The following is a 23,893-nucleotide window of genomic DNA, read 5'->3' on the forward strand; positions in this document are numbered from 1 at the left end:
AATCTTTTTGCTTTTAGGTGGCGGTTGTCAGTTCTAGAGCTGTTCACTGGTGGTGGTGTTGGTTATGCAGTTAAGAACTGACAAAAAAATATGTACTGCAAGGAGTAGGTGTAATGTTAAGTATATGAAGCTAGTAAGAAAAAAAAAAAGTCTTCAGACTGGTAACGGATCAGAAGCAGAACAAAAACTTAATGCAAAGCAATGTTGGGTTTTTTCTCCCCAATCTCAGCAGAAAGCACTTTATCAAAACTACAGATCTACCACTACCTTTTTTGGTTCTTTTTCCCAGCACCGGTTCATTTCTCTGTCAGTGGAAATTTTTTTTGTCTGAGTAAAAAGGCTGGCAACCTTCTGTTTGTCTTCTGAAGGCTGTTTCTCTCTATCACTGGTACTTTGGGTATAGGGTTTTTGTAAAGATAAAAAGTCATCTTCCCAAGCAGACAGTTAATCTGTTCTTTTTTGCTGGCTTCTACATGTGTTGAAGAAGTCCCCAAAGATATGTCTTGCTACCAGGCAGAATACTGCATTCAGTGTGTTTGCAAGTGGCTGCAGCATGACTGGGGCCCTGCTGGACTTGTTGGTGTCAGTGGGAAAGGTGGCTTTGGTGGGCTTGCATGTCCTTTTTTTTTTTTTTTTTTTTTCCCCAAACTACTTGTACTATTCCATACTTTTAGAATGGGAAATACGATCTAAATCAAGAGAGAAAAATCCTTGTGGGTAGTCTGTGGTTTGCTTGTTTAAATTTGCAACTCAAACAAATAAAGATCAATTAAACTCCTGCTGAAATATTAATTTTAGTAATTAAATGTTTAAAACTGTGATGGCTGTTTGGAGTTTAAACCGTTCTTTCTAACGTGTACCAGCACATAACTCGGTCATTAGAGAAACAGATGACAAAATGAAACGTGTTATTTCAGCCGTGTCATTCACTAACAGTGTCAGGAATGAAATATCTGGGGTTTGTATAATTTCTTAGTTAAATCACTTAGGAGATGGGAGAGGAAGAGGCTGCAGAATCTGATAGAATAAAGATATGTAACTGAAGAAAAAAAAATTGAATTGACATTTCTTAAAAAATATATAACACATTCAACCAGAGCAGAAAAGGGGAAATAAAAACCCCACCAAAACTATATAGGTTTTGAACTACACCTGATGGGTAGGTAGAGATAGCAGACAGAATCCTTTTCCAACAGCCTAAGCCTTGCACAGTGTTTTCTGTGGTGTTGGCTTGCACTCTCCTGAGAGGTAAAAGCCATTTGTCTCCACCAAAAGGAAAGCTCTTGACATACTTCTATATTAACAGCAGTTATTACCAATGAGCCAAATTCTTGCCCCTGCCTTGCAGAGCTGCTTGGCGCTGGTGAGCCTGTGCAGCAAGAAGTGCCCAAGCGCTCCTCTACGCCGTCACCCCGGAGCACATATGCCAGTTAGGCATAAATACATTGAGTAAAAAAAGATCATCTTTGGGAGCGTGGCTTTGATGTTCCTCTGTGCTTTTATCAGTGCCATCTCAGCTACAGAAGCAAAATTGTGGCCTTACCTCTTTATGGAGACGGGAACCATGCTGATGGCACTGTTTAGGTTGTCTGAAGTCCCATGTATGGACATTTCTATTTGGAGACAGAGCATCCTATTTTTTATATAACAGATCCTGTAGAAATTTGACAAAGATGTGTTTGTCCCAGAATAATTTCTTAGTCAAAGACGTGTATATAAGTGCCTGTCTTTGTGCTTTGTTTTGTTAAAATAGCTGGAGTTGTAATTTAAAAGTTGGGCATGTTTGTGAGAGGCTTTGGGCAGGGGTGGGATGTTCAGGTTTCCTTAGCTGGGCTTGACCTAAATGTATTGTTGTATAGAAACAAGAGCAGCTCCGCTCTGTGTATCACTAAAGCTTAGCAAACCATCTCCCAAACCCCAGTATGTCTTCCCTACTCACATGTGAACATTTGCAGACGGCCGACAACTTCTGCCAGGGGTTGCCTAGGAAAGCTGCAAATTCTCCTTTTCCAGTGCAGGGTACCTGGCCAGAGGGATGCACAGGAGTATTTTGCTCGATGTCTCCTGCTCAAGTGGCATCCATCCTGACCGTGACACCAACATAGGGACTTGTGCTCCTGGGCTGAAGGAGGGAGCCTGGTTGAGTCCTCTCTGTTTGGAAGGAGGAGGCTGACTTGTAACAGCTCAGGAAGCCAGAGGATGTTTTTGTAGCTGGGGGTCAATGCAGGTGTTAGCTGGCAGTGGCCGGGTGGCACGTGGGAGAGGTAAAGGGGGAAAGGCAAATTGCAAATGCTTTTCCCATGGCAGTTGTTCTTAGGCAGTGTAAGCTAGCAAGTGAATAATGCTGTCCTGCTCGTCCCATGTGGGCACCTGTCCTGAGCAAACCGGCTGGTTTACAGGACTGCAGAGGTAGTTAAAAATTTATTGGAATTTCCAGTGAAAAAGTTGATTTAAAATGTAGGTTAATAACAAGGATTTTTGATTTGGTCTAATTATAGGCTTACCAACATGGAGGTTTTAAAACTGTGGACACCATGAAATTTAGCCTGAGTTTATAACTAGCCTGCAGGATCCAAGCAGTTTGTCTCTCTGCTTATCTCTGTTTCAGAGAAAGAGTTGAGAGAGGCTTTTGATTCTGCCGACACAGATGTTTTAGCATCTCTGGACCTCAGCCACAGTCATGCAGACCTGTGCCTGGGAGCAAGGCATGGACAGCACTGCCTCGGCTGTGTCTGTGCACTGGGGATGCTGGTTGCATGGAGCTGTTTGGAGGTGGGTGCCAGGAGGAGCCCCGAGGCGGCTCTCAGAGCAATGAAGAGAAGAACTGGCTTCCAGAGATGGGCAGGCATCACTGAACCGTCACGTACGACAAATATCCCCGTAAGGGGGCTAACCCAGTGCTTCTAAAATGAGATCTTATTACAATGAATGAATTCTAAGATAATGCAAATGTGTTTTCTGGTATGTATGGCACTAAGCCTGTTTCTTTCCACTGTCTACTAATGTCTAGCAAAAGTGATAATGACCTTCAAATAACTACTAAATGCCAATCTGGTGTCTGTTTTGTTTTTTTCAGGTTGATTTTTGTTGTAATACAAACCTGTGAAGATGACACCAAAACATGAAAAACAAGTAAGTCATGTCTAAGCTTTAATTAAAAAGGATTCTAGTTTGGTGGTTGTGGATTGAGTTTCATTAAGGTTCCCACGGACCAGGAAAGATTGGTTGTATTCTTCGTGCTTTTAGTAGCTACAGTATGTTCTGGAGTGATGCAGTGCCGGTTTCTTCTGTTAAAGTTTGATGGAAGAGTCAAACATTGGTTGGATCAGGGAGAAGGAGAATAAGTGACTCTGTGCCTAAGGGGCTCAGACACTGAGACAGGAGAGAAGGACTTGGATTTCAGTCTTCTCCATCAGTCTTCAGGTGTTTTGTGGGACATAATAGTTGGAGCTGTGTCTGAACCCTGATTGCCAGATGCACGGACCACAAGAAGCACGCTTGCTTGTTCACTTTTGCTCAGTCCCAATGAACATTGAAAGTTTCTACAAATTATTTTGTCTCAGCTGTTGTGTCTTATCAGCCTTACTACTCAGCATGCATGGAGTGAAGATGCCAGCACTCCCAATGCAAAAAGGCCCATGTCTTTCATGGTTGATCCTTTTACTCATAGGCAGCCTAACAAGAAACTATTTTTCTCGAAAGCTTTGTGGCAAATGACTCTTCAGGGGTTATTGACTAATGAAATGTGTAAGAGTGGCACTGTGGAGCATGAAGTTATCACCTGATACGATCCTGAGGACAGAGATTTGAACTAAAATGCAGCTGGAATGATTAATGCAAATAATCATCTAATGTGAGAATATTTTTATTCCTTCCCCTTGTGATAGATTCCTCTCCACCCATATTAAAAATAAATGTTTCCATGTCAGATTTCCTATTGTCCTAATAGGAAAATGTTTAAAAGAGCCTTCTCGGAAATACAGGTTTTGTGGTCAAATTCTACATAATAGAGTTTCAGGCTTATCCTTGTCTCTGAGCCATTCATTCTATTGTGCAGAAATATTCCCAACAGAAGAAAGGAGAGCGAGGGGAAAGGAATAATAATTAAAAAAAGATAGAGAGTTCTTGTGTTTGCTTCTGTTGCTTTTATGGTGTGTTCTTCCTTTTGAGGCAAATCCAAATGATAACATTAGAGTTTTCAGTGCTCGTGTCTACATGACCTCAATGCTGCCCCGTTCCTCTGCTGTCAGCGCTTATGTTCCTTGCATAGGGCTGTAACCTCGGTAGAGAGAGTAGGTGTAAACCAGGAATGGGGGGCACTTTGGCCATTTTGTCATTATGCGTGACCCTAACTATTTGGACTGGGCCAGGCCTTGATGACAGGGTAGCAAAATGGCACCAGTGCCACGGCTGTCTTAGTCAGGAATTAAAAGGCACATCCAACCAGAGAAGCTGCACTGTTGATTCCCGATTGTTAAGTAGTTATGACTACTTTTGTACTAGTTATGACCATTTGGGGGTAGATTTGGAGTTCATCATGAGGATGTTTGGGCCAGTGTGGCTGCTGGCATCCATATCAAAGCAAAATAGTTCTAGCAGTTTGGATAGGAAATTCATTTGCTTATGAATTTAGCAGTTACTAGGGAGAAGGAATAAATGGAGATGCCACTTTTCCAGTAGCTTTCTGTTGAGTCTGTATTGTTCCCTGTGCAATAGGCTTCCATGACAAAGTTTGGTCACTTTGAACTATCAGCAGTAAGTTAGAGTTTTCAAAGAATTGTTGCACTTCAGTGTTATAGGACAAACATCGTTCTTGAATGCATAATAGACATGCATGTACTGTGCTCCTCAACAGAAAAAAATCCAACCAAAACCAATAGAGAAAGTATATATGATGTGGCGTAATAGCTAGAGCTGCAATTCTGGAAAAAACACGGGTGGCAGGGGAAGAAGACGCCTTGAAAAGGATTGCAGCTGACAAAAGTAAAAAGTCCCCAAAAGCTTGTCTCCCTTTGGGCTCTGCTTCCCAGGTTGTATGGCTGGGCTGCAATGCAGTCTTGTGACATAAGATGAAGTTAGTCGTTGTGTGAGCTGTGGGAGGAAGAGGTCGGCCTCACCTCCCCTGGGTGAACGGTGCATTATTTGAGTACAGACATGCCTACTGAGAATGTGCTGGGTTTTATAGCAAGATGGGAAGGGAAGGGAGTCTATGTAGAGGAGGAAGGCAGTTTTTACCCAAAGCTGCTGTGACCTGGTGACTGTTTGTGGCCAGTGAATGCAGGAGCATACAAGAGCAATCTCCCAGAGGAATATTCTGCCACCTAACTCTGCTTGGACCCTAACATAGCCCATATGTGAACATTGGCCTTTACAAGCCTCCTTTTATCGGGGTGAGGAGGCATAAGGACCTTTCCTAGCAGTGTATCTGCACCTATACTGTGCAGCTGGGACTGCTGTGATTAAATCAATATTGTTGTCCTGGTGGAGTCTTGTGTCCTGGAGAAGGCTTAAAGGCCAAAACCCAAGGGGTAGTTTAATGTGCAATGCTACCGTTTCAGAGCAACAGAAACTGTAGCGGGATTTGGGATTAACACTGCCTGGATTCAAGATGTTTGCAGGGGAAGTAACCATAGGTCTTGAGACAGGCTGTACATTTTGGGGTTTGTTTTGTAGTTGCTTAATGGTTTATCTTGTGTCATTCTGAACTCAGCCTTGGTATTCTTTGTTAAATAAAGGGGAAAAAAATAAATGCCCAGTCTTCTGCTGTAATCCTGGTGTTTCAAATCGGAGCTGACGCTGACTGCGTGAGGGCTGCAGTTTGCTGAGGTGCTTTACTGTACCGCAGGTAACTTTTACTCCTGGCGCAGTGATATACTGCCTAGACACCTGCCTGCCATACTGCCTGCCACATCATGTACAGCAGGTCTTCTTTCTTCTGTAGGTAGAGTCTGGAGAGTGCTTGACTTATTGAAACTCGGTGACTATTTAATTGGAAATTAAAAGTGTAGAGAGCTTTTTTGTGTAAATCATGTGGTCTTGAGTGATTTGCAAGGTAACCCACAGCATATCCAACAGTAACTTTTAATCATAGAATGCTTTGGATTGAAAAGACTCTCTAAAGCTATCTGGTCGACCCCCTCCAGCCCTGCAGTGAGCAGGGACATCTTCAGCTAGATCAAGTTGCTCAGAGCCCCATCCAGCCTGACTGGGAATGTTTTCAGAGACGCTGCATCTGCCACCTCTCTGGGAAATCTGTGCCAGTGTTTCACCACCTTAATTTTTAAAAATATCTTCCTTACATCTAGTCTAAATCTCCTCTTTTAGTTTAAAACCATCACCCTTTCTTCTGTTGCAACAGGCCCTGCTAAAAAGTTTTTCCCCATCTTTCTTACAGGCCCCCTTTAAGTACTGGAAGGCCACAATGAGGTCTCCCCAGAGCCTTCTCTTCTCCAGGCTGAACAACCCCAACTCGGCCTGTTCTCACGGCAGAGGTCCTCCATCCCTCTGATCATTTTTCAGCCCTCTTCTGGACCCTCTTGAAAAGGTTCATGTATGTCTTGTGCTGAGGACTCTGGAGCTGGACACAGGATCATAATACTTTGGTATAATAGATACTGAAAGAAGCATCTTACTTGGAAGATTATTTTGATGCTGTACAAAAGGGAAGGATTATAGAAGGTTACTTGGAAATAAAGTGATTTTGGGAACCTGGGCAAAATGAGAAGCTAGTGTGCTGGTAGATGAGAGGAAGGGGACTGAGGTCGGGTTGTGAGCAGGCTACCTGCAGCTGTAACTCCTGGGCTACAGCAGTTGAAGGGAATAGGAAAGCAGCATCCCACTTGAAGCTTCCTGGCATAATTCCTCCTCTTATGCTTGCAGGACTGATGCATTAAGTACTCAGGAAAGAAAAGAAAGTATGTTCAGGAGAAGTGGTTTCAGTTCTGGAGAAGAACCGGGCACAGGGAAATAGGAGGCTGGGAAAGGCAGAAGCTTGAGAGAACCTAAGACTGTGGGTATGAAAAGATCTTCTGGTGGGTCTGAAAGCATGCTATGTCTCTATCTGTTGTGAGTCTTGTGGGAAAATCAAAAATCCACCCCCAAAGTGGGTTTCTTTCATTCAGCACGTTGTGCAGGATCTGTTCAGGGTGGGAAATAACTTCCTCATGTCTGCCGAGTAAAGGCATGACCCTCAGCTGGTAGAAGTGATTTCAGCTCTGTCTGTTTGTTCCTCTTCTGCCACACTGGCATGGGGTTAAAAAACTGCAGAGGAAAATCAGGCCTCTGGTGCTCTTCAGTGAGGAAAATAGCAGTAGAGGTGACGGGAGCCTTTCACACAGGAACACCTTTCTTAGGCACGGTGCTTGTGACACACACCAAAAGGCTCTCTGGCAATAATGCAGAACCCCCACCCCCTGCCCTGTGACTAGGAGCTGGGCTAAGTGAGATAAACCTGTGGGCTCTTTCCAGCCATCAGGCCACCGGCTGTCTGTCCCTGAAGCCGTACCACCCAGAAATCTGCGTGATGATTTATTCCAGACCATGAATGCCTCCTTGCCATGTACAGAGTGCAATGACTGCTCAGAAAAAAATCATCTTTTCTGTTGAAGGTTGTTATTGTTTTCCTGTTGCTTCGTTGAAGGTTGCTGCTGGAGGCACGCTGAAGTGGGGTGCATGGTGTGGGGAGAAGACTTGGCTGGAGAGTAAAGGTTTCTTTTCTGACATCTGTGGTTTGGGCATGAAGAGGTGTTTTGAGAGCTTTCTAGTTCAAGATTTCTCAATTTACACAAAGTTGTTCTAAAAAAGCATTTTATTTACCAGAGACACTGTCATTCCTCCCTCAGTCGATTCCTGTTCCTGGAGGTATTGTGCAATGCCTTCCTCTTGTGGGCTATAAATGATACAGTTTTCTTCAATGGAGTCATTGTTTCAGTGGTTGGCTTAGCCTTTTGGGCAAGTAGTTTATTTAAGCAACTGCAGCAGGGTGGTGTCTTTGTTGTTTGGGAAATAGCAGGTATTTAGGCACATTTTCAACCTTTGTGTTTTAAAGAAACCTTTTCCATCCCAGTATCAACATATGGATTTAAGGTTTTTTGGTTTTCAGGTTTGTTGGGTTTTTTTTAAGCCTGATGCAAGTTTTCACATAGTCATTACCTAAGGACACTTGGAATCATGTAGTTCTTCACCTGCTTCCAGTTCCCGTTAGCGATGCCCAGTTACATGAAAGTAATGCCCACAGCCCTCTCGCGCTCCTTCAGGACCCCTCTAAATTATTATATAAATGTAGGAATTAAAAGGAAATAGACTATATACGACAACTTCTAATGACAAATACTCTGTATTATTGTCCCCCCAAAACGGGGAATTGCACTTTGCAGTGTGGCTGTGTTGCTTCCTTGGCCAGATTGATGGGCAGGCTTGGATAGCAGCGCCCAGGTCTGCAGCCTTTGGTCTTCTCCACGGTCTATCAGGAAGTCTATATGGCAGAGAAGGACTCATCTTCTTCCACATGGCACCTGGGATGCTGGGCTTGAAACCTTGAATTTGTGTCTGGGGCAATTCATAATGATACATCCTTTTCTGCTGAGCTGAAGCAAATGATTTATGGCATAGAAAAAAAGGTAGTTCTTCAGCTCCTCTTGGAGACAGCAAATTCTTACCTCAAATCTCTGAAATCAATGAGCACAAATACTTGATTTAAAATAATATAGGTACAATGACAAATTTAGGAGCAAAATGCTGTATCTGTGTATTGGTTACACGGAGCAGTTTGTGACACATTCTTTGTGAATGTTGACTACAAGAGTGAGAAAAGCCTAGTTCTCTCTTATGTGTGTGACTTTGAATGTTGAGTTTTTAGTCTGTAGCTACTGAGATCGCCAAATCTCCCATGCTTGAAACATGTATGACTTTTCGCAGTATTACTTAATCTGAAATACTCCTTTTTAGCTAGCAATTTGGCAAGGAATTTCCCAAGCTGTAACTCAGATGATTCACTGCTTTTTACTTCCTCTTTTATAGGGTTGCAAAATTCAATAAAACAGCAGTTCAGCTTTTAATCTGAGCACAGTGGTTTGTGGAACAGCAGAGCAATCAAGAGAGTCTTTCAGGCTGCCTTTGTCTTCTGAAATTAATTACTTGATTTTTATTATGCGCTTGCAGGAATTTGTCACTGTCTTGGTGCGAGACCCCAGGACACAGAAAGAAGACTCATGGCATTCTTACATAGACTATGAGATATTTATTCACGTAAGTATAAAAACATCAGCACAGATTCTTCAGGCTTATTGCTGTCCTTGTTCAAGCCAAGGTTCTTTTTGGGGTATTAATGGAATTTCTTTATGCCACTTCTGGGGGGCTGGAGGATATTATTCTCCTTTTAATGACTGAGATACCCTAGAATAGGTAACATGGGTTTGCCAAAGGCTGTGTAGTGGGTCTGGCAGAGCTGGGAGTTGAACCTGGTATTGCGTTCACATGTGCACTCCAGAGTGTCTTGCAACAGAGACTATTCTTAGCATCACTTGTCAACTAGAAGACTTTCATAGACAGTGATGTCTTACCATTGTGGAAGAATTTTGGTGTTCAGGTATTCATGGGAAAACATCTTTCTTTTCAAGTAATAACCTGGTTATTTGTACTTTAAATTCTTCTCAGTTCTTTTTGCTGAGTTACTTGGTTGCTGCAATGTGGTTGTTTTCAGTGTACCTTGAGATTCATATTATGCTAGTTTAGTGGTGCTTGGATATGTCAAGTAACTACATTTAGGTTTATGATTGTTGTCTACCATATGTTAGTGTGAATGCACTTGGAATCACGGTTCGCATGTGTCTAAAATATTCCCATTCGTGATTTGGTTTGTTGATTATTCTTTGGTGGAGGATGTATGGAAGGAGTTTTTCTAATATTTAACATCTAGAGCCAGGGATTTTAATTACAATTGAAAAAAATTTTTTTTGTGATGTATATCTGCTATCAGGTGATAGCAGATAATTTGAGAGCACTGAGTTACATGTTCAGTGCTTAGCACAAGACTGAAAGCATTTCCTTCCTGTGAAGAATAATGAGAGCAAGCAGTCAAATGATGGCTTATTAAACATCTGTTGTGACAGGTACTTCTTGCCTGTTAGGCAGTCAGCGCTGTGGAACTTTTACATTTTGCTGTGTGGTTTAAGTACTGGTTTCAAAGCAATCATATTTTTGACTTCTGGTAAATAGAAATTCTGTAGACCTGGAAGGGCAGGTGCTGTATTACTGCTTCACAGGCGCTGGGGCTTCTGAATGCAAGTCTATTACTGGCTTTGTCAGCAACTGCTAAGTTGGGGTGATGTTGTTTAGACCCAGTGTTACACGAATTCATCACTGGGCCTCTCTTGAAGCTGACAAGACAGCATGATGCCAGGGCTTTCAGAGACCAAGTCTGTAAGTCAGTCCTACCATCCATGCTTCTCGATGGATTCAAAATCTTGGGTCTGACAGGCTCTTAGACCTGCTGGATTCCCTTCTGTCCAGCTTATAGAGCATTTGGCTTCTTAAACTGCGAAGTATCCCAGATTCTCGGCTGTTCCAGAAGGCTGGCATCTTTGAGCCCTCTATACTCTGCATTGTGTGGTTGTCTATGGGGTTTGGGTCCTGGCAGGCAACTGAGGGTGGCTTGGGCTACAGGAGGATTTCTAATGGAGTCCTGTCTGGTAGGTGGGTTTTCATCTAAATGGATGCTCCATGGGAAAATTTGTCAAGAACATTCAATTTCTGTGAATTGTTTCTCTTCTGATGAATTGGCATTTTTTCCTAGTGGACTAATAGCATCCTGTGGGAAAACTTCCAAATGCTGCTACTTGCGGAGAGCGGTCGTGTTGGTTTTTGGATTTAAGTGGGGTTGCACACTGGAAGAACTCTATGCAGCTGTTTGTGGGGTTATAGCTAGAATACCTAAACATGATTTTTTTTTCTTTTTTTTTCCCTGCAAAGATGATATCTGCTGAGCCTTTTCTCTGAGATCTTTTTTCCTGCTGCTGCAAGTTGCACTGTAATCCAGCTCTCTTGCTTTCAAAAAGAAAAAGAAGCAGTGAAAAATATTTCCCTGAGAAGCTATAGAAACTGTCACCAGTCCTGTCTGAGATAAAGCACAGTTCTTAACCTAAACTGAATTAATGTCAGGCTCTCTATTGGTGTCTAGGGGATTAGCATCTCAGATGTGTTTTTAATACTCTGCCTGCACTTTGACTTAAGCTGATTTGCAAAGTAAAATGTTTTTTTATTTCCCAACAGACAAACAGTATGTGCTTTACAAGGAAAACATCCTGTGTCAGAAGACGCTTTCGAGAATTTGTTTGGCTTCGACAGAAACTTCAGAGCAATGCAGTGCTTATGTGAGCAACTTCATGGCTATTTCAGAATAATCTGTCAAGCATGGAAGGGGAGGGTTTTTTCATCTAAATTCTGAGAATTTCAGAGATCAGAGAAATAAAATGTCGTGTTTTTCTTACTAGCACAAGTTTATGCTGTACCAAGGTATTTTCTTTGCTTTAAACCCAGAAGAACGTGGTTTGTACTGACAGCCTTTGTTTGCTGAGCCCCCCTCTTAATGTGTAGCAGTTTGATCTGTGTTTCCTTTTGCTACACACAGGTAGCAGAGATGGCAGTCTAGCGTAGGTGGATGTACCTCCTCTCTGTGCTTTTAGAATGTGCTTAGGTTCTGTAAAGACCATAAGAGACCCAGCCAGACGTGCATGCAGGATTAACAGCTGGGCCAGAAAAATCAGTTTAATTTATTTTTCCCTTTGAGGTGTATGGGAAGCTCTCCAGTTTCTCAACCTTGTGTCCCCAAATTTGATTTCATGAGCTTCTGGAGCGTGACTCCTGCTCACACGAGCTTTCACATGCTCAGGGTTGGCATTTGCTTATTGCATTTTTCTCTGCTGTTTCAGATTTGGTTTTAACTGTGTATTTGTGTTTTGTTTATAAAGACAGCTACCTGAACTGCCATCTAAAACTCCCTTTTTCAATATGAACAATCCTCATCACGTGGACCATCGCCGACAGGGTCTGCAAGTATTCCTGGAAAAGTAAGTACAGCCTGTCATGGAGATATTGGCATTTTTATGATGTCATCAATTTTCTGGTTTAAAATAGCTCATCTCCGGTGCTTGAGAGCCACCGTGTGGTCATCTTTACATGTTACACATTTGGTATTATTTTTTCTTTGCACAATCATATTTCATACACGTGACTTCAGCTCTATTGGTTGTAGGGAACCGTCAGCTGGGCCTTTCCATTGTGTTTTATTGCGTTGGTTTTGGATTTATGTCACTTTGCAATTGTGCACTAAGGTTGGGAGATCATTCACCATGATGTCTATTTCTGGCTTTCAAGAATGAGATAGATGTCCGCATGCAAAGAAACAGGCTTCTCCCCCTCTTTATGTTCGTGGAAAATCAGTGTCTGTGGGCTAAACCCTTGCGAGCCTGGGAAAATTCTGCAGCGACATCTCATAGCACAGGTATTTCCCGTAACGCCAATTACTTTGTTCACCAGTCCCACTAACATAAACGAGCTCTAGCAACTGTAGCCACTTTCACTATAGCTGCAACCCCTATAAAGTCCTTAGTCAGGCTTAGCTAGAGTCTGACCTGCCTTACAAGGAAGTGCTGTGTGAGTTTCGGCACTGCATTCCACAGTCCTGCTGCTGTAACCACGTCGCCTTCCGCAGTGGCAGAGGCCGTGCTGGTGTAATGTTCTGCTTTCTCTGTCGTTCTCCTAGAACTCTGGCCCTCCAGTGTGAGGGCAGGCTGTTCACAGCCGCTGGGGCAGGAACTGTGCAGCCATTTGCAGGCTCTCTTTAGCTGCTGCTTGGGGTAAGGGTATGGTAAAGCACTGTGAGTAGAGACTGTTCATCTTCTTTCAGTATCACTGGTTCCCTCAGTCAGAACTGCATAAGCAAAGGAAGAAAGAAAATTAAGTAGGCTTTAAGCCTTGTGGCCAGTGGGTAGAGGAATATTGGACCCACTATTTTTCTAGTCAGTGTATTAAAATTATAAGCCTCCCTTAAAGACAACAAATCATTGCCCCTGAGGCATGTTTGTTAGGCTTAACAGTTGAAGGCAGGGAAAGCTAACAGCTGCAGGGGTGATACTCTGTACACAGTTAGATAGGATTGGTGGCCAAAAGGGTTAGCCAGTAATTACTGGTTGAAGGCGGGAAGGGATGGTGAAATAAGAGCGACTGTCCTTCTAGAGGCAATAATATTTATTAATGATCACACAAAGGGTGTGGTAGTTCAAGTGCCTGGGTCCGAGCAGCTCTACTTAGCAGTGCTGCCACATGAGTAGTGCATTTCCAAAAGCACTCTCATTTTAAAATGCAAAGGGGCCAATCTGGTAACAAGGTACGGTATTTTGGCGTCAAAAATATTGACAGCCACTGTCTGTGCTTTAGAGGGCAAACCAGAGAGGTAGATTCTCTTAAAACACACCCTCACTCTCCAATTTTGTGGTTGTCTGTAACCTAAATGGGTACTTACAGCAGGAAGTGACAAAGCATGTGAATATTTTACCTTGCTGCTTTTAGTCCAGGAGTGGGAAAAGAGGCATCTGTGTCGTAAGGTAATGATTTAAATTTTTGAACTTGGATGCAGTTTAGAAATGTATCATCTTCCTCTCAGCCCTGGGGAATAGTTGGAAGGAATTTCCAGAGATAAGAGTTGTGTTGCGATGAATTGGCTTGGCACCTTATGCGCTGTACCATTGCCCTCTGCTGGCTGGCACCTCTGTGCTGCTGCTGCAGCTTGCAGAAGGGATCTTTTCACTGGCTCGGCTAGACTGCTAAGTGCTTCCCCACCAACACCTTTTTTTATGAGTCTGAACCAAAGGTTTTGATTTTTCTCTGAATTTGTGGGACTTATTAACAAGCATCTGTGTATAGACTTTTAGTAAAGATCTAGGTCTGGATGCTGTACGTTCTGCAGTGTGGCAGTGCTGGGGAAGCAGGACCTTCCAGGTATGATGGAAAGGGAGTAGGGAAGGTAGCTGCATGGGATGGTGTAACCCAGAACTGCAAAGCCGAGTGCTCCATTTACCCCAGCAATGATGGCTGTCACCGTGCACAAGCTCACAGCCTCACTGCTTTTTCTTTGTGGCAGTGGGAAGAAATGGGATTCGAGCCTTTGCAAACCTGCCAAGGGAGAGGTTCGCAGGTTAACAGTTTTCAAATGCTTTCGTGCAATGCAGAAACCCTCTTCATTCAGTGCCTTGCGAGCTTATCAGGATCCAAGCCATCTCTGAAATGGAGTTTTGATCTTCCACACTCTTAGTTTGTGCCCTTTGCCTGTTGCTGTAGTGCCTGAGGAGTAAGGATTGAGCAGCTGGAGGAGGCTCCCTGGTACTCTGCTTCTGGCCATGGGAGTATCTCCATATTGCCTGTATGTGGATGGCTATGGAGTTCTGTTGTCCTCCTTCATGCGTCCCTCCAGAACAAGTTAGCATGGGGCAAGGTGTGCACTTAGAGCCTTTGCGAAGTCTCTCCGTGCGATCACAGTAGTGTGAGAATTAGGCCAACAGCTGGACACTAGAGCAAAGCACTAGAGTTTGGTGAAATCTGTAGATGGGTCCCATTTTGATTTGGCTTTGCTACACAACTGCAGGGTAAGACCTGCTTGTCTTAGGTTATTATCTCTGAGTGATGAAGCTGTAAAGCTCACTTCTCATCTGGGCATAATTGAATATTTCAAGAGGCCATTTGCATTAACGGAAGTCAGCTAGCCCCTTTTAAATTATGAATCACTTTTTAAGAATAAGGAAAATCATGTGTTTTTCCTGGTTAAGTAACCTAATTCTTTGAGGATGTCTGTAAATTTGCAGGAAGATCTCACTCTTAAATTAAAACACCATCTTGTAATATAAGGTTCTGTAAGATCTTCTTTGCTTCCCTTCCTAGCTGCACAGGTTTAACTTAGGGATTTAGATTACCTTCTCAGAAGATCATTTGGCTTTGCTGATTAGAAAACTAATTAACAAAACCATTTTAAAAGAAGTTGGGTTCAATCACTGACTTTTTTTTTTGTTGAACACAGTTGGATTCCCCCAAAATGTTGTGCTTTAGGAAAAAGGATTAGTCTTCAGTTAGTTTTCAAACGTGCAGTTTATAATGGAATGGAAGACATACTAGGAGTTTTGAGAAATGCGGCCCTTGGATCTGCAGGAGATGAAGGGCATCCACAGTGTTACTGCTCTGGATGGCTGCGTGTCAAGCTCACTTGGTGCTGGAGCAAACAAGCCACCCAAACCTCGGCTGCCTAAGGCAGAGCCATGCTCTGGAAGTGGCTGGGTGTTTGCCTTCCTCCTTACACCTCCTGACCTTCTGCACTGCAGTCCCACAAGCAGGAGCTGGTGCAGGGTTGGAGGACTCTGCTGGAGGTGTCTCTACCAGGTGCTCTCTCAGGGACGTGCAAAGCAGGAGACTGGCTCCCAAAGGGATGGACGCCAGCTTGCCTGGGCACAGGTTGGAGCGTTGGTGGCTGTGGGGCAGGTGGGATCTGCTTGGGAAAGCTGTGGCTGCCTCTTTCCGATGGACCTTGGTGATATTTCCTATCTGGCAAGTGAAGTGAATAATGCCTATCAGGCGCATGTTGCTTAATCCTTTCCTAAACGTATGCATTATCAGATGCCCAACATTTGCTTCACAGTTGCTTGCTATGAGTAACATTTCCTCCCTTATAAAAAATGAAGGAGGAAGCACAGTTGGCTGTTTTTAAGAGGAAACTGGGGGCCTTTGTTTGCTGTGGGCTGGTGCGAGGGGTCGAGGGGCTGGATGCTCAATAGAGGGCACCACAGCACAGGCTGTCATCCTTGCCTCTCAACTCCTGTGTTTCTTCTTCCCCTTGCTCTCATGATATGATGTAAATGGGCAGAATAAATTTGTTGAAAACAAAATCAGAGTGTTAACCTTCCAAACACATGCAAGTGTGCATCTGTCATTGTATTAGGTTACAGTAGATACAGGAAATCTTTAGTTAGGATTAAGTTGTACTGTTCAGCCATATGTTGTTGTCCTCCAGCAGAACAGTGTATAATATACCTAATAAAATCATGTTGAAGAAAACCAGATTTTGGACCTTGTCCAAATAAGACAAAACACATGTTTTGCCTTTTGTAAATGTTCTTGCCATAACATGGGGAAGGAGAAATACTCCTCATACAGTATCCAGCATTTCTTCAAAAATGACAATATTTCTTCTGGTTGTGAAGTGACATTTTTCAGCCCTACTTTTTTAAAGGTCTTGAGATCATGAGCATTTGCTGAAGGCTTACAAACAAAGATTCACATGGCTGTGAATAAAAAATTATTATCTCTAATTCAAATGTAGAGCCTTATCCTGCAGCCCCCTTAATCACATAAATAGTCATTACGCATGTGAGCAATCTGGCTGAGAGGAGTGAGATCTCTGACAAGTAATGACTACTGATGGGATCAAGACTTGCAGGATTTAGGCTTTCGTTCTTATTCCAGGAATGCATAGAAAGTCTGTTGTTCTCTAAAATATGCTCAGTCAGTTTATAGGAATTATCACCGTGAGCCATGACTCTTCCATTAGTGATGACAGTGAGAGCTGATTTACGTAGCTGTAACCACAGCTTTACGTTGACACTGGCTGTAATAAAACTGTTGGAGAAGCACTGGGAGTGCTACTGGTTGTGTTCAAACTGTGCACGTGTTCAGCCTCTGCTAAGACATCCCAGTATTAATATTATGACACTCTGCCTTTCCTCTTCCCTTTTTAATTTGTTAGGTGGTGCTTTGTAACTTTGATTTTTAAAGTCCTTGGAGCCAAATCTGGGGTTTTTTTAGCTATGCAGCTCTCCACATAGTGAGTCCCCAGGACGGTGAAAGCCCTGAAGAGCAACTACTACACGAGCACTTAATACTACTAGTAACATCTGGTGATAAATGTATGGGTATTTCCTTGAAGAAGGAGTATTTTGAACAGGAAAGCATAATGCTTAGGGGTAGCACAGAATTTATTTTTCATTTTGATTGCTTGAAGGATGCAATTAAAAAGCACTTACCTGTTGGTTCAGATGGGAACAGGATGGGGACAGGGGCTAAGTGGGAGTTCTTCTTTTATTTTTTAATTAAAAAATAAATGCTTCAAGGGTGTGATTGGGTGAAAGATGTTCATATATTTGCTTTCAGGATGGTTTTGAATGGCTTGCAAAATGCATCGAGTGTTTGACTCCTCCCCCCTTGTGAACATATGTGTATGTATATGTGTGTGTGATTGACTTTATGACCATCTTTCTGTTTCTTCGCCTTGGTTTTTCTTCACTTTTCACCTCCAGATGGCACTATGAAGCAGAAAATTACTGTAAAATAATGAGTCCAATGTAAAGTAAAATTGGAAATTGAATTATAGCTGCAGAAAAAGGACAGTAGCCTTGAGGTCCTGATCAGTCTGTATTCTTATCACTTCTGTTTGCTGTTCCATGTGTTAGCTTGCTGCTGAGTTAATAACAGTGCTTTAGCAGTTCAAGGCTTAGCAGAATTGTACTGGACATGAAATAAAGCTAAAATGAATTTGTGTCCAATATCATTGACATTAGCGCTCATTACTTCTCTGGTGTAATGCCTCAAACCATCTAAAATCAATTTTAAAGATTACCCATTATTTTATAAAGAAAATAAAATACATTTCAAACAGCAACAGAGCTGTAAGTGTAGTGTAATCTCATGAACAGTTAGTTACTTGTGTCTTTGCTGGTTGGCAGGAAACTTTTGAAGGTATGGCAAGAGGAAAATCTGTGAAACTAAATGCCATCCACAGAATTAAATGTCTTGGCTTTTTGATAGGTTGCATGCTATTAGACACGCAAATGTTAGAATGGCAGAAATGTGCCTCCCCTCATTGTGCTTGTAAGCCTGGGAAAAACAGTAACTCTAGTTACTCTACCGTTGACTCCAGCATGTTATTTTTTTCTTTGTTTCCTTTTTTTGTTTCCTAAGAGGAAGACTATTTATTCCCCCAATTGCATGAACTATAAACATGGATTTATTCTGTGGAATTTTACTTTTTCTTTTTTATTGCAATGTTTGGCTTTGTCTGGAATGTATGTTTATCAAGAGTCAAGGCTGAAATCCTCTTTTAGTGGCTGCTGAATGATAGCTTTTCGAACTGCACTTATGAAGCTGTTGCTTTCAAGGTGTGTAGACCTGTAAATTCAGTGTTTGAATCATTTTTGCACAGCATTTGCTGGCTTCCGTTAGACTACCAAGAAGTTTTTCTGTGTATTAGTACACTGTGTGCGTTGATTTTACAGATGTCTATTTCCTATGTTTAATTAAAATTGTGAGAATTTATATGGGATTAAAAAGTCTTTCTCTAGGTATGAAAGCATGCTTATTTTGAACTTCAGCGAAACATGGTTCTTCTAAGACTGAATTTCAAATGCACCTGGTAGATCATTAGGGTCATTGCAGACATTTCCTCATTGGAAGGTGTCAAAGTTTGAGTTATTTGGTTGAGATGGTGTGTGTGCTTTCCTAGGCAAATGAAATGTGCATGTACACAAACATCTCACATTTTCCGTCAGATATCTCTTATTACTTATTTTGATTTGACAGATATTTATAGGCTTAGATGAGGCCAGAAATCCTTTAGTGTATTTATAAAATGTTATTGTAATGTTGGCCACTTTAGAGAACATTTTTCAGAACGTATTTGTGTTTTAAAACCTTACAGTCCAAACACACCATTAATCTTATTTGAGAGAAGGAACTAATCAGTTACACTTTTCATTTTCCTCAGAGTACCTATAGAATGCAATATTTCTTTCTGCTCTTACTAGTTCTTACATTAATGTCATCTCTTGTTTCCTACTGCATAGCAATGACTTTTTCAGTAATGGCTGTAACCTAAATGGAGAGAAAATAGGTAAATGTTGACTCTTAGTTTTTATTTGTTTATAGAGATTTTAATTATTTTCTGTGGAGCACTGTTTGGCATGGGCATAGGCTCTGACTTTATTACATGAGTAAAATTACAGGTGTGTGTGTGGGGAAAAAAAGTCAGTCATTCTAGGATTTGTGTATTATTCCTTTATAGGAGAAATATTGCAGCAAAGTTTTTGGGTGGGTTTGTTTTGGTTTTTTTTTTGAAAATAGTGATGATGATCCTCAATTCTCAGTCTTTGTAAAAGTATCTCTGAAACTTTCTGTGTTACTGGAATGTGTTATATTTTGTTTACTCTCACTTGATGTAAATAAATACACTGTGCTCAATTTATTTGAAAACTTAATTTAAAATACATATAAACCAAAGATTAAAGCGGACTTCTGAAGAGGATAGCTGGAATGAACTAGTATTTAAGATTCCCAGAAAACTGTTTGCAAGTAAATTTAAATCAGTGTTCAGCATTAGGATTTCCATTCTAATTTAAATGTACACACATTTGTAAAAGTGTAAGTGATTTTGGCTAGCGTTGGCTCTGTTTACAGTTATTTCAAACCCCTGACATGGTGTGTGATGTCCTCAGCCCCTTTACACATTTCTTTCCCCCAGCAAAAAAAAAAAAAAAAAAGGTAACTTGTAATTTGTAGAAAAGCTTAGCCATTAAAAAAAAAAAAGAAGAGTTCTTAAATGGAGACAAAATTTTTGTAAAAGTATATGCCTCCAACTGCCTAAAAATCATTAATTGATCCATGTGGTAATAACAGATGGTTAAATGGAAGACATGTCCTTGAAGTTATTCTAATAGCAGATGTGCCTAACTATTAGCTTCGTCGTCTTACCTAAAATTCCGAATAATGCAATAAGAAAGTAACACACAACCCAATCATTTTAATATGTTCATTACCTTCTGCTACTGATAAAACCTAAAAGCAGGACATAATTTAGAATTTGTTTTGGCAAAACACTTTAGAATACGTGCGTGTGTGTGTGTAAGTGCATCTGTATAAAAACATTTGACTTTTTTTTCTTTTTCCAGGATCCTACAAGATGCATTATTGCTTTCAGACAGTAGGCTTCACCTCTTCTTACAGACTCAGCTAAGCCCAGAAGATATGGAGGCTTGTGTGTCTGGGCAGACCAAGTACTCTGTGGCTGACGCGATTCATAAGTTCGCCTCTTTGAACAGACGTTTTCCTATAGAAGACGAAGAGAGAAAAAAAGGAAAAAACGATGTGAACCCTGATTCAGAGAGGTGATTTTTGTATTTCCTTGCTTTCTGGGATTATATATACATATGTACACATGCGCATGCTTCGCTTTTTTGTTGATGTAATACTAAGATAATGAAAAAATTAATTGACTGAGATTTTATTGAGCTGTGACAGCTCATCATAGAAGTCTTCACACACACCTCCACACTGAATTAATGAATGCAGTAGAAATTCAATTATCTGCATTCTGATTATGTGAATTTCATTTAGTCAGACTTGAATTATTCGCGTTTAAATTATCTTGCTAAAAAAATATCCAACTGCACTCCAAATGGCTAATTAAAAGTCCAAATTTCCTGTCTCTCTTTGTGACTGGAGATAATTAAAGTTCTCCTCTGTTACTCAGCCTTTGAGTGTGTTGTGAAAACCAATTTCCTCCTTTTTTTTTTTTCTTTTTTTTTTTTCCCCTTCTCCTTCCCTCTCCCCTTTTCTGCAGTTCATCCTCCGGGCTCAGTCCTAGTGATGACAGCATTTCATGTGGATGTAAAGCAAGCCCAGCTTCTGAAGAATCATGAGAAATCATTCCTGTGTTGCTATCTTAAGGACAGTACAAAGCAGTTTTTGTTCTGTTTACTGGTTACGTATACGACGTAAACATGTCCAGCTGGTAACACGTATCTAAAGTACATGTTGTCAGTACAACCATATGTCCTTACAAAATTTTCAAAAGTTAATTGTTGGTTTTTTATGTACGTTGTTGTAGGTCTACATGCCACCTATTACATTTAGTTTTTTGTGACTATTAAACTCGGTGTAGGGTAAGTTGTTCCCTGCTGACATATGTGACCCTTAAAATATCTCCCTTCGCTAGACATCCTTTAGTGATCGTGTCTTGGATCTGGAAAATGAAGATGACTTACCTCCTCAGCTTAAAAGTTGTTATATCATATCAGATACATTTAAAGCATCTTTTGGTAATTTGCATCAGAGAAGTTTCATCTTTAGAAGTCATTTGATGTTAGTGATGAAATTACACACTCCGCAAGGTATTAACTTTTTAAAGTAGCTCAGCAACATCAGCAAAGCAACACTTTGTACAAACTACATGCTACTGAAATTTTGAGATATAAATATATCTTGTCTTTCTCCAATGTTTGTGGGAAAACTTGTTTTTATCATGCATAAGAACTGAAGCCAAAATTCTTAAGCATGGTTGGTTACAAGTTAGAAATATTAATGAAAGTGCAACAATTTCTAGGCTTGCTGGAGATTCTGAGTTCCCAGGGAATTACAGATACTCATTCTCAGTGAAAATTCTGGGTGAGAACTATTGAAACCAATGGGTGAGATTTTGCATTGACCTCACTAGGGCCAGGATTACACTTAAGATGTTTAACTTTAGGCACATACATTTGAAGAAACTGGGAGAGATGTTTTAGTTTAACAGTTTAAATGGAGAGTATCTCCCTTTCCGAGGTGGTGATAATCACACAGTTACAACACACCGTGGACATGGACCTTTCCACTTCTTGAGAGTAACAGAGGCTGCTGATTTCACTGTGGCTGTAGTTAACACGTTGGAATATTGACTTTTTTCACAAACAAAAGGCAGGCTTGAACACAACTTCATAACCACCTACACTTATTTTGATTAAACGTCAGTTTTGCTCTTTATTGTTAGCAGCAGCTGCATAGTGTCTTGTCCCAGATTCTGTCAAAGGAATATGTTTCACTGTGGTGTTGTATTTATATTTGACATTTAACTGCTATTAGAGAGAGCTAGGGGGTCTGATCACCCTAGCAAAGCTCCTTTTAACTCCAGTGCTGTAGTTACCAGCCTGGAAATGGATGGAGATACACACACATATATATATATACACACACACACTATTTTTTACAGAATTTTGTGGATACTTTCAAAGAAGGAGCATTTCAAACCTGTGAAGTACAGAAACAATAGATTATTAAATGGCCAGCTAATAAAGGGTAGCATAGGCATGCGTAGGCATGCTTTTTAAAGCATCCAGCTGGGAATCTGTAATTTTAGAAACGTGTTTTCATAGCCGGAGGATAACGTCTCTTAGGTAACTACTTTAAGCCACTGTACTTTGTTGGTGGTAGCACTTTTCTAAGATAAATATCCAGGTTTGGGGTTTGGTGGTGGTTTTTGGTTTTTTTTTTTTTCCTCTGTCTTAGTGAATTGCTCAAATGCATCTATTCACCTTGTCAGCTCATGTATGAGTTAACAGCAAGGCTATTTTAATGTAAAAGTGATATAATTTAATTAAATTAATCATTTAATTAAAGCAACAAGTTATCAGTAAAAGTAGCTTAAAAAAATAGGTATTATTGCCAGGCAGAGATTTTGATTACTTGACTTTTGGTTTTGTTTTTGTTTTTTATTATGATAGCATGTTACAAGACAGATCGTTTAGCAAATTTATTTAAAAGATGGGGAAAATATAAAAGCAAAACTGGAATAACGTCTGAGAAAGATACTAATGTTTTTATTTAATGTAATGTCAGGCCTACTAACACATCCTCAGTATCTGATGAAAATAACAGAGATACAAGGTTTGGAAAGCCTTCTGTGTGCCTATTTTTAAATTTTTAGATTTCTAGGAGTTTATCTGTGTGCCAGTGAGTGTTTTCCAAATGAGGATGTTTCTGAAATAAATGTTTTCTGAGAGTTCTATTGTTTTTTTATTTTCTTTGTCAGCCTGTTCAAAAATTCTAAGACTGCTAGAAAAGAATTTTCTTCCCAGCTTTGTCAGAAATTTGTTGAAATATTTTTCTTCTGAATGTTGTTTGTGTAGCTGGTATTACTGGAATTTTTCTTATTAAAGAGGAAGGAAATGTGTCCTGTGCTCTCTAGTAGGTCATCTCTTTGTATCAGCTGTATGTAACTGCATATAAATGCTTTAAGACATTTTGTTTAATTTGGAACATTAAATGTAGCTGTTACAAATTTAAATGTAAAAATTATTTTTAATGTCTTTTGTGACTTCAGCAGTTTGGTAGTTTTTCAACGCTGTCATGTATTTTGACCAGTTGATCACTGGTATTTTGATTCTCATTTCCCAGTTTTGAATAATGCTGATATTTCCTGCCAGATTTTTAAAAAGGCTAATATCTAGTTTATAATGTCATCTGACTGTTGCTAGTTTATCCAATTGCAATAATTCTACATTAAAAAGCCTTGCTTTATCCTTTGCTTAGAACTTTATATTCTCATTTTTATGATGATTTCTTAAAAGCTTTCAGGTAATTAAATAAAACCAGTTACTACTTTCTATCTTGTGTTTAAACCTGCCACGAAGGCTTCCTTTATTTCAGTATCAATAGCCTAATCACTTTGGCTTACCATGTGTAATTACTCTTCAACTATTTTTGTAATATCTGTGTGTGTGTGTGTGGATACACTGTTGTGTTTGCTGTTGTTCTTGTAGAAGATGAAAGAAGTGAATAAAATGTGTTACTCCAGAATATTGTAAACTAGTATTAAGCAACCTGTTACTTACAGCGTCACTGAAATATACTTTCAAGAAAGACTGTCTATTGGAATTAAAATTTTCATTTAAATAGCAATGTTGTTTTATAAGCGTTGGGAAAATTTATACTCTTAAATGCCCCACTGTGTACCACCGCAAAATTCTGCGGCCGTGTCTTTTGAAATGAGGTATATGGAAATTTTTTTTCCAGAGCAATATTTAAATTTGCGACTCGCTCTGTTGTAAAACGC

The 23,893-nt window shown here is 40.6% G+C and overlaps 1 protein-coding gene across 1 annotated transcript; it reads left to right on the forward strand.

The window, feature by feature from the left end:
• Positions 1-3,076: 3,076 nt before the first annotated feature.
• Positions 3,077-20,972, forward strand: SNX10 (sorting nexin 10). The gene is made up of 6 exons (XM_010133872.1): positions 3,077-3,132; positions 9,160-9,246; positions 11,269-11,369; positions 11,967-12,065; positions 19,977-20,192; positions 20,648-20,972. The coding sequence occupies exons 1-6, from the start codon at positions 3,109-3,111 to the stop codon at positions 20,724-20,726; spliced, it is 606 nt and encodes a 201-aa protein (XP_010132174.1). The 5' UTR covers positions 3,077-3,108; the 3' UTR covers positions 20,727-20,972.
• The last annotated feature ends 2,921 nt before the right edge of the window (positions 20,973-23,893 follow it).

This window comes from Buceros rhinoceros, unplaced genomic scaffold (genome assembly GCF_000710305.1).
Source record: "Buceros rhinoceros silvestris isolate BGI_N320 unplaced genomic scaffold, ASM71030v1 scaffold28443, whole genome shotgun sequence".
Lineage (NCBI taxonomy): Eukaryota > Metazoa > Chordata > Aves > Bucerotiformes > Bucerotidae > Buceros > Buceros rhinoceros.

Excerpts from the sequence above, each read along its gene's own strand:
- SNX10 (XM_010133872.1), top strand. The coding sequence starts at position 3,109 with ATGACACCAAAACATGAAAAACAA. Across the intron at positions 9,247-11,268 it reads ACTATGAGATATTTATTCAC|ACAAACAGTATGTGCTTTAC; the intron begins GTAAGTATAAAA and ends ATTTCCCAACAG. Across the intron at positions 20,193-20,647 it reads GTGAACCCTGATTCAGAGAG|TTCATCCTCCGGGCTCAGTC; the intron begins GTGATTTTTGTA and ends CCTTTTCTGCAG.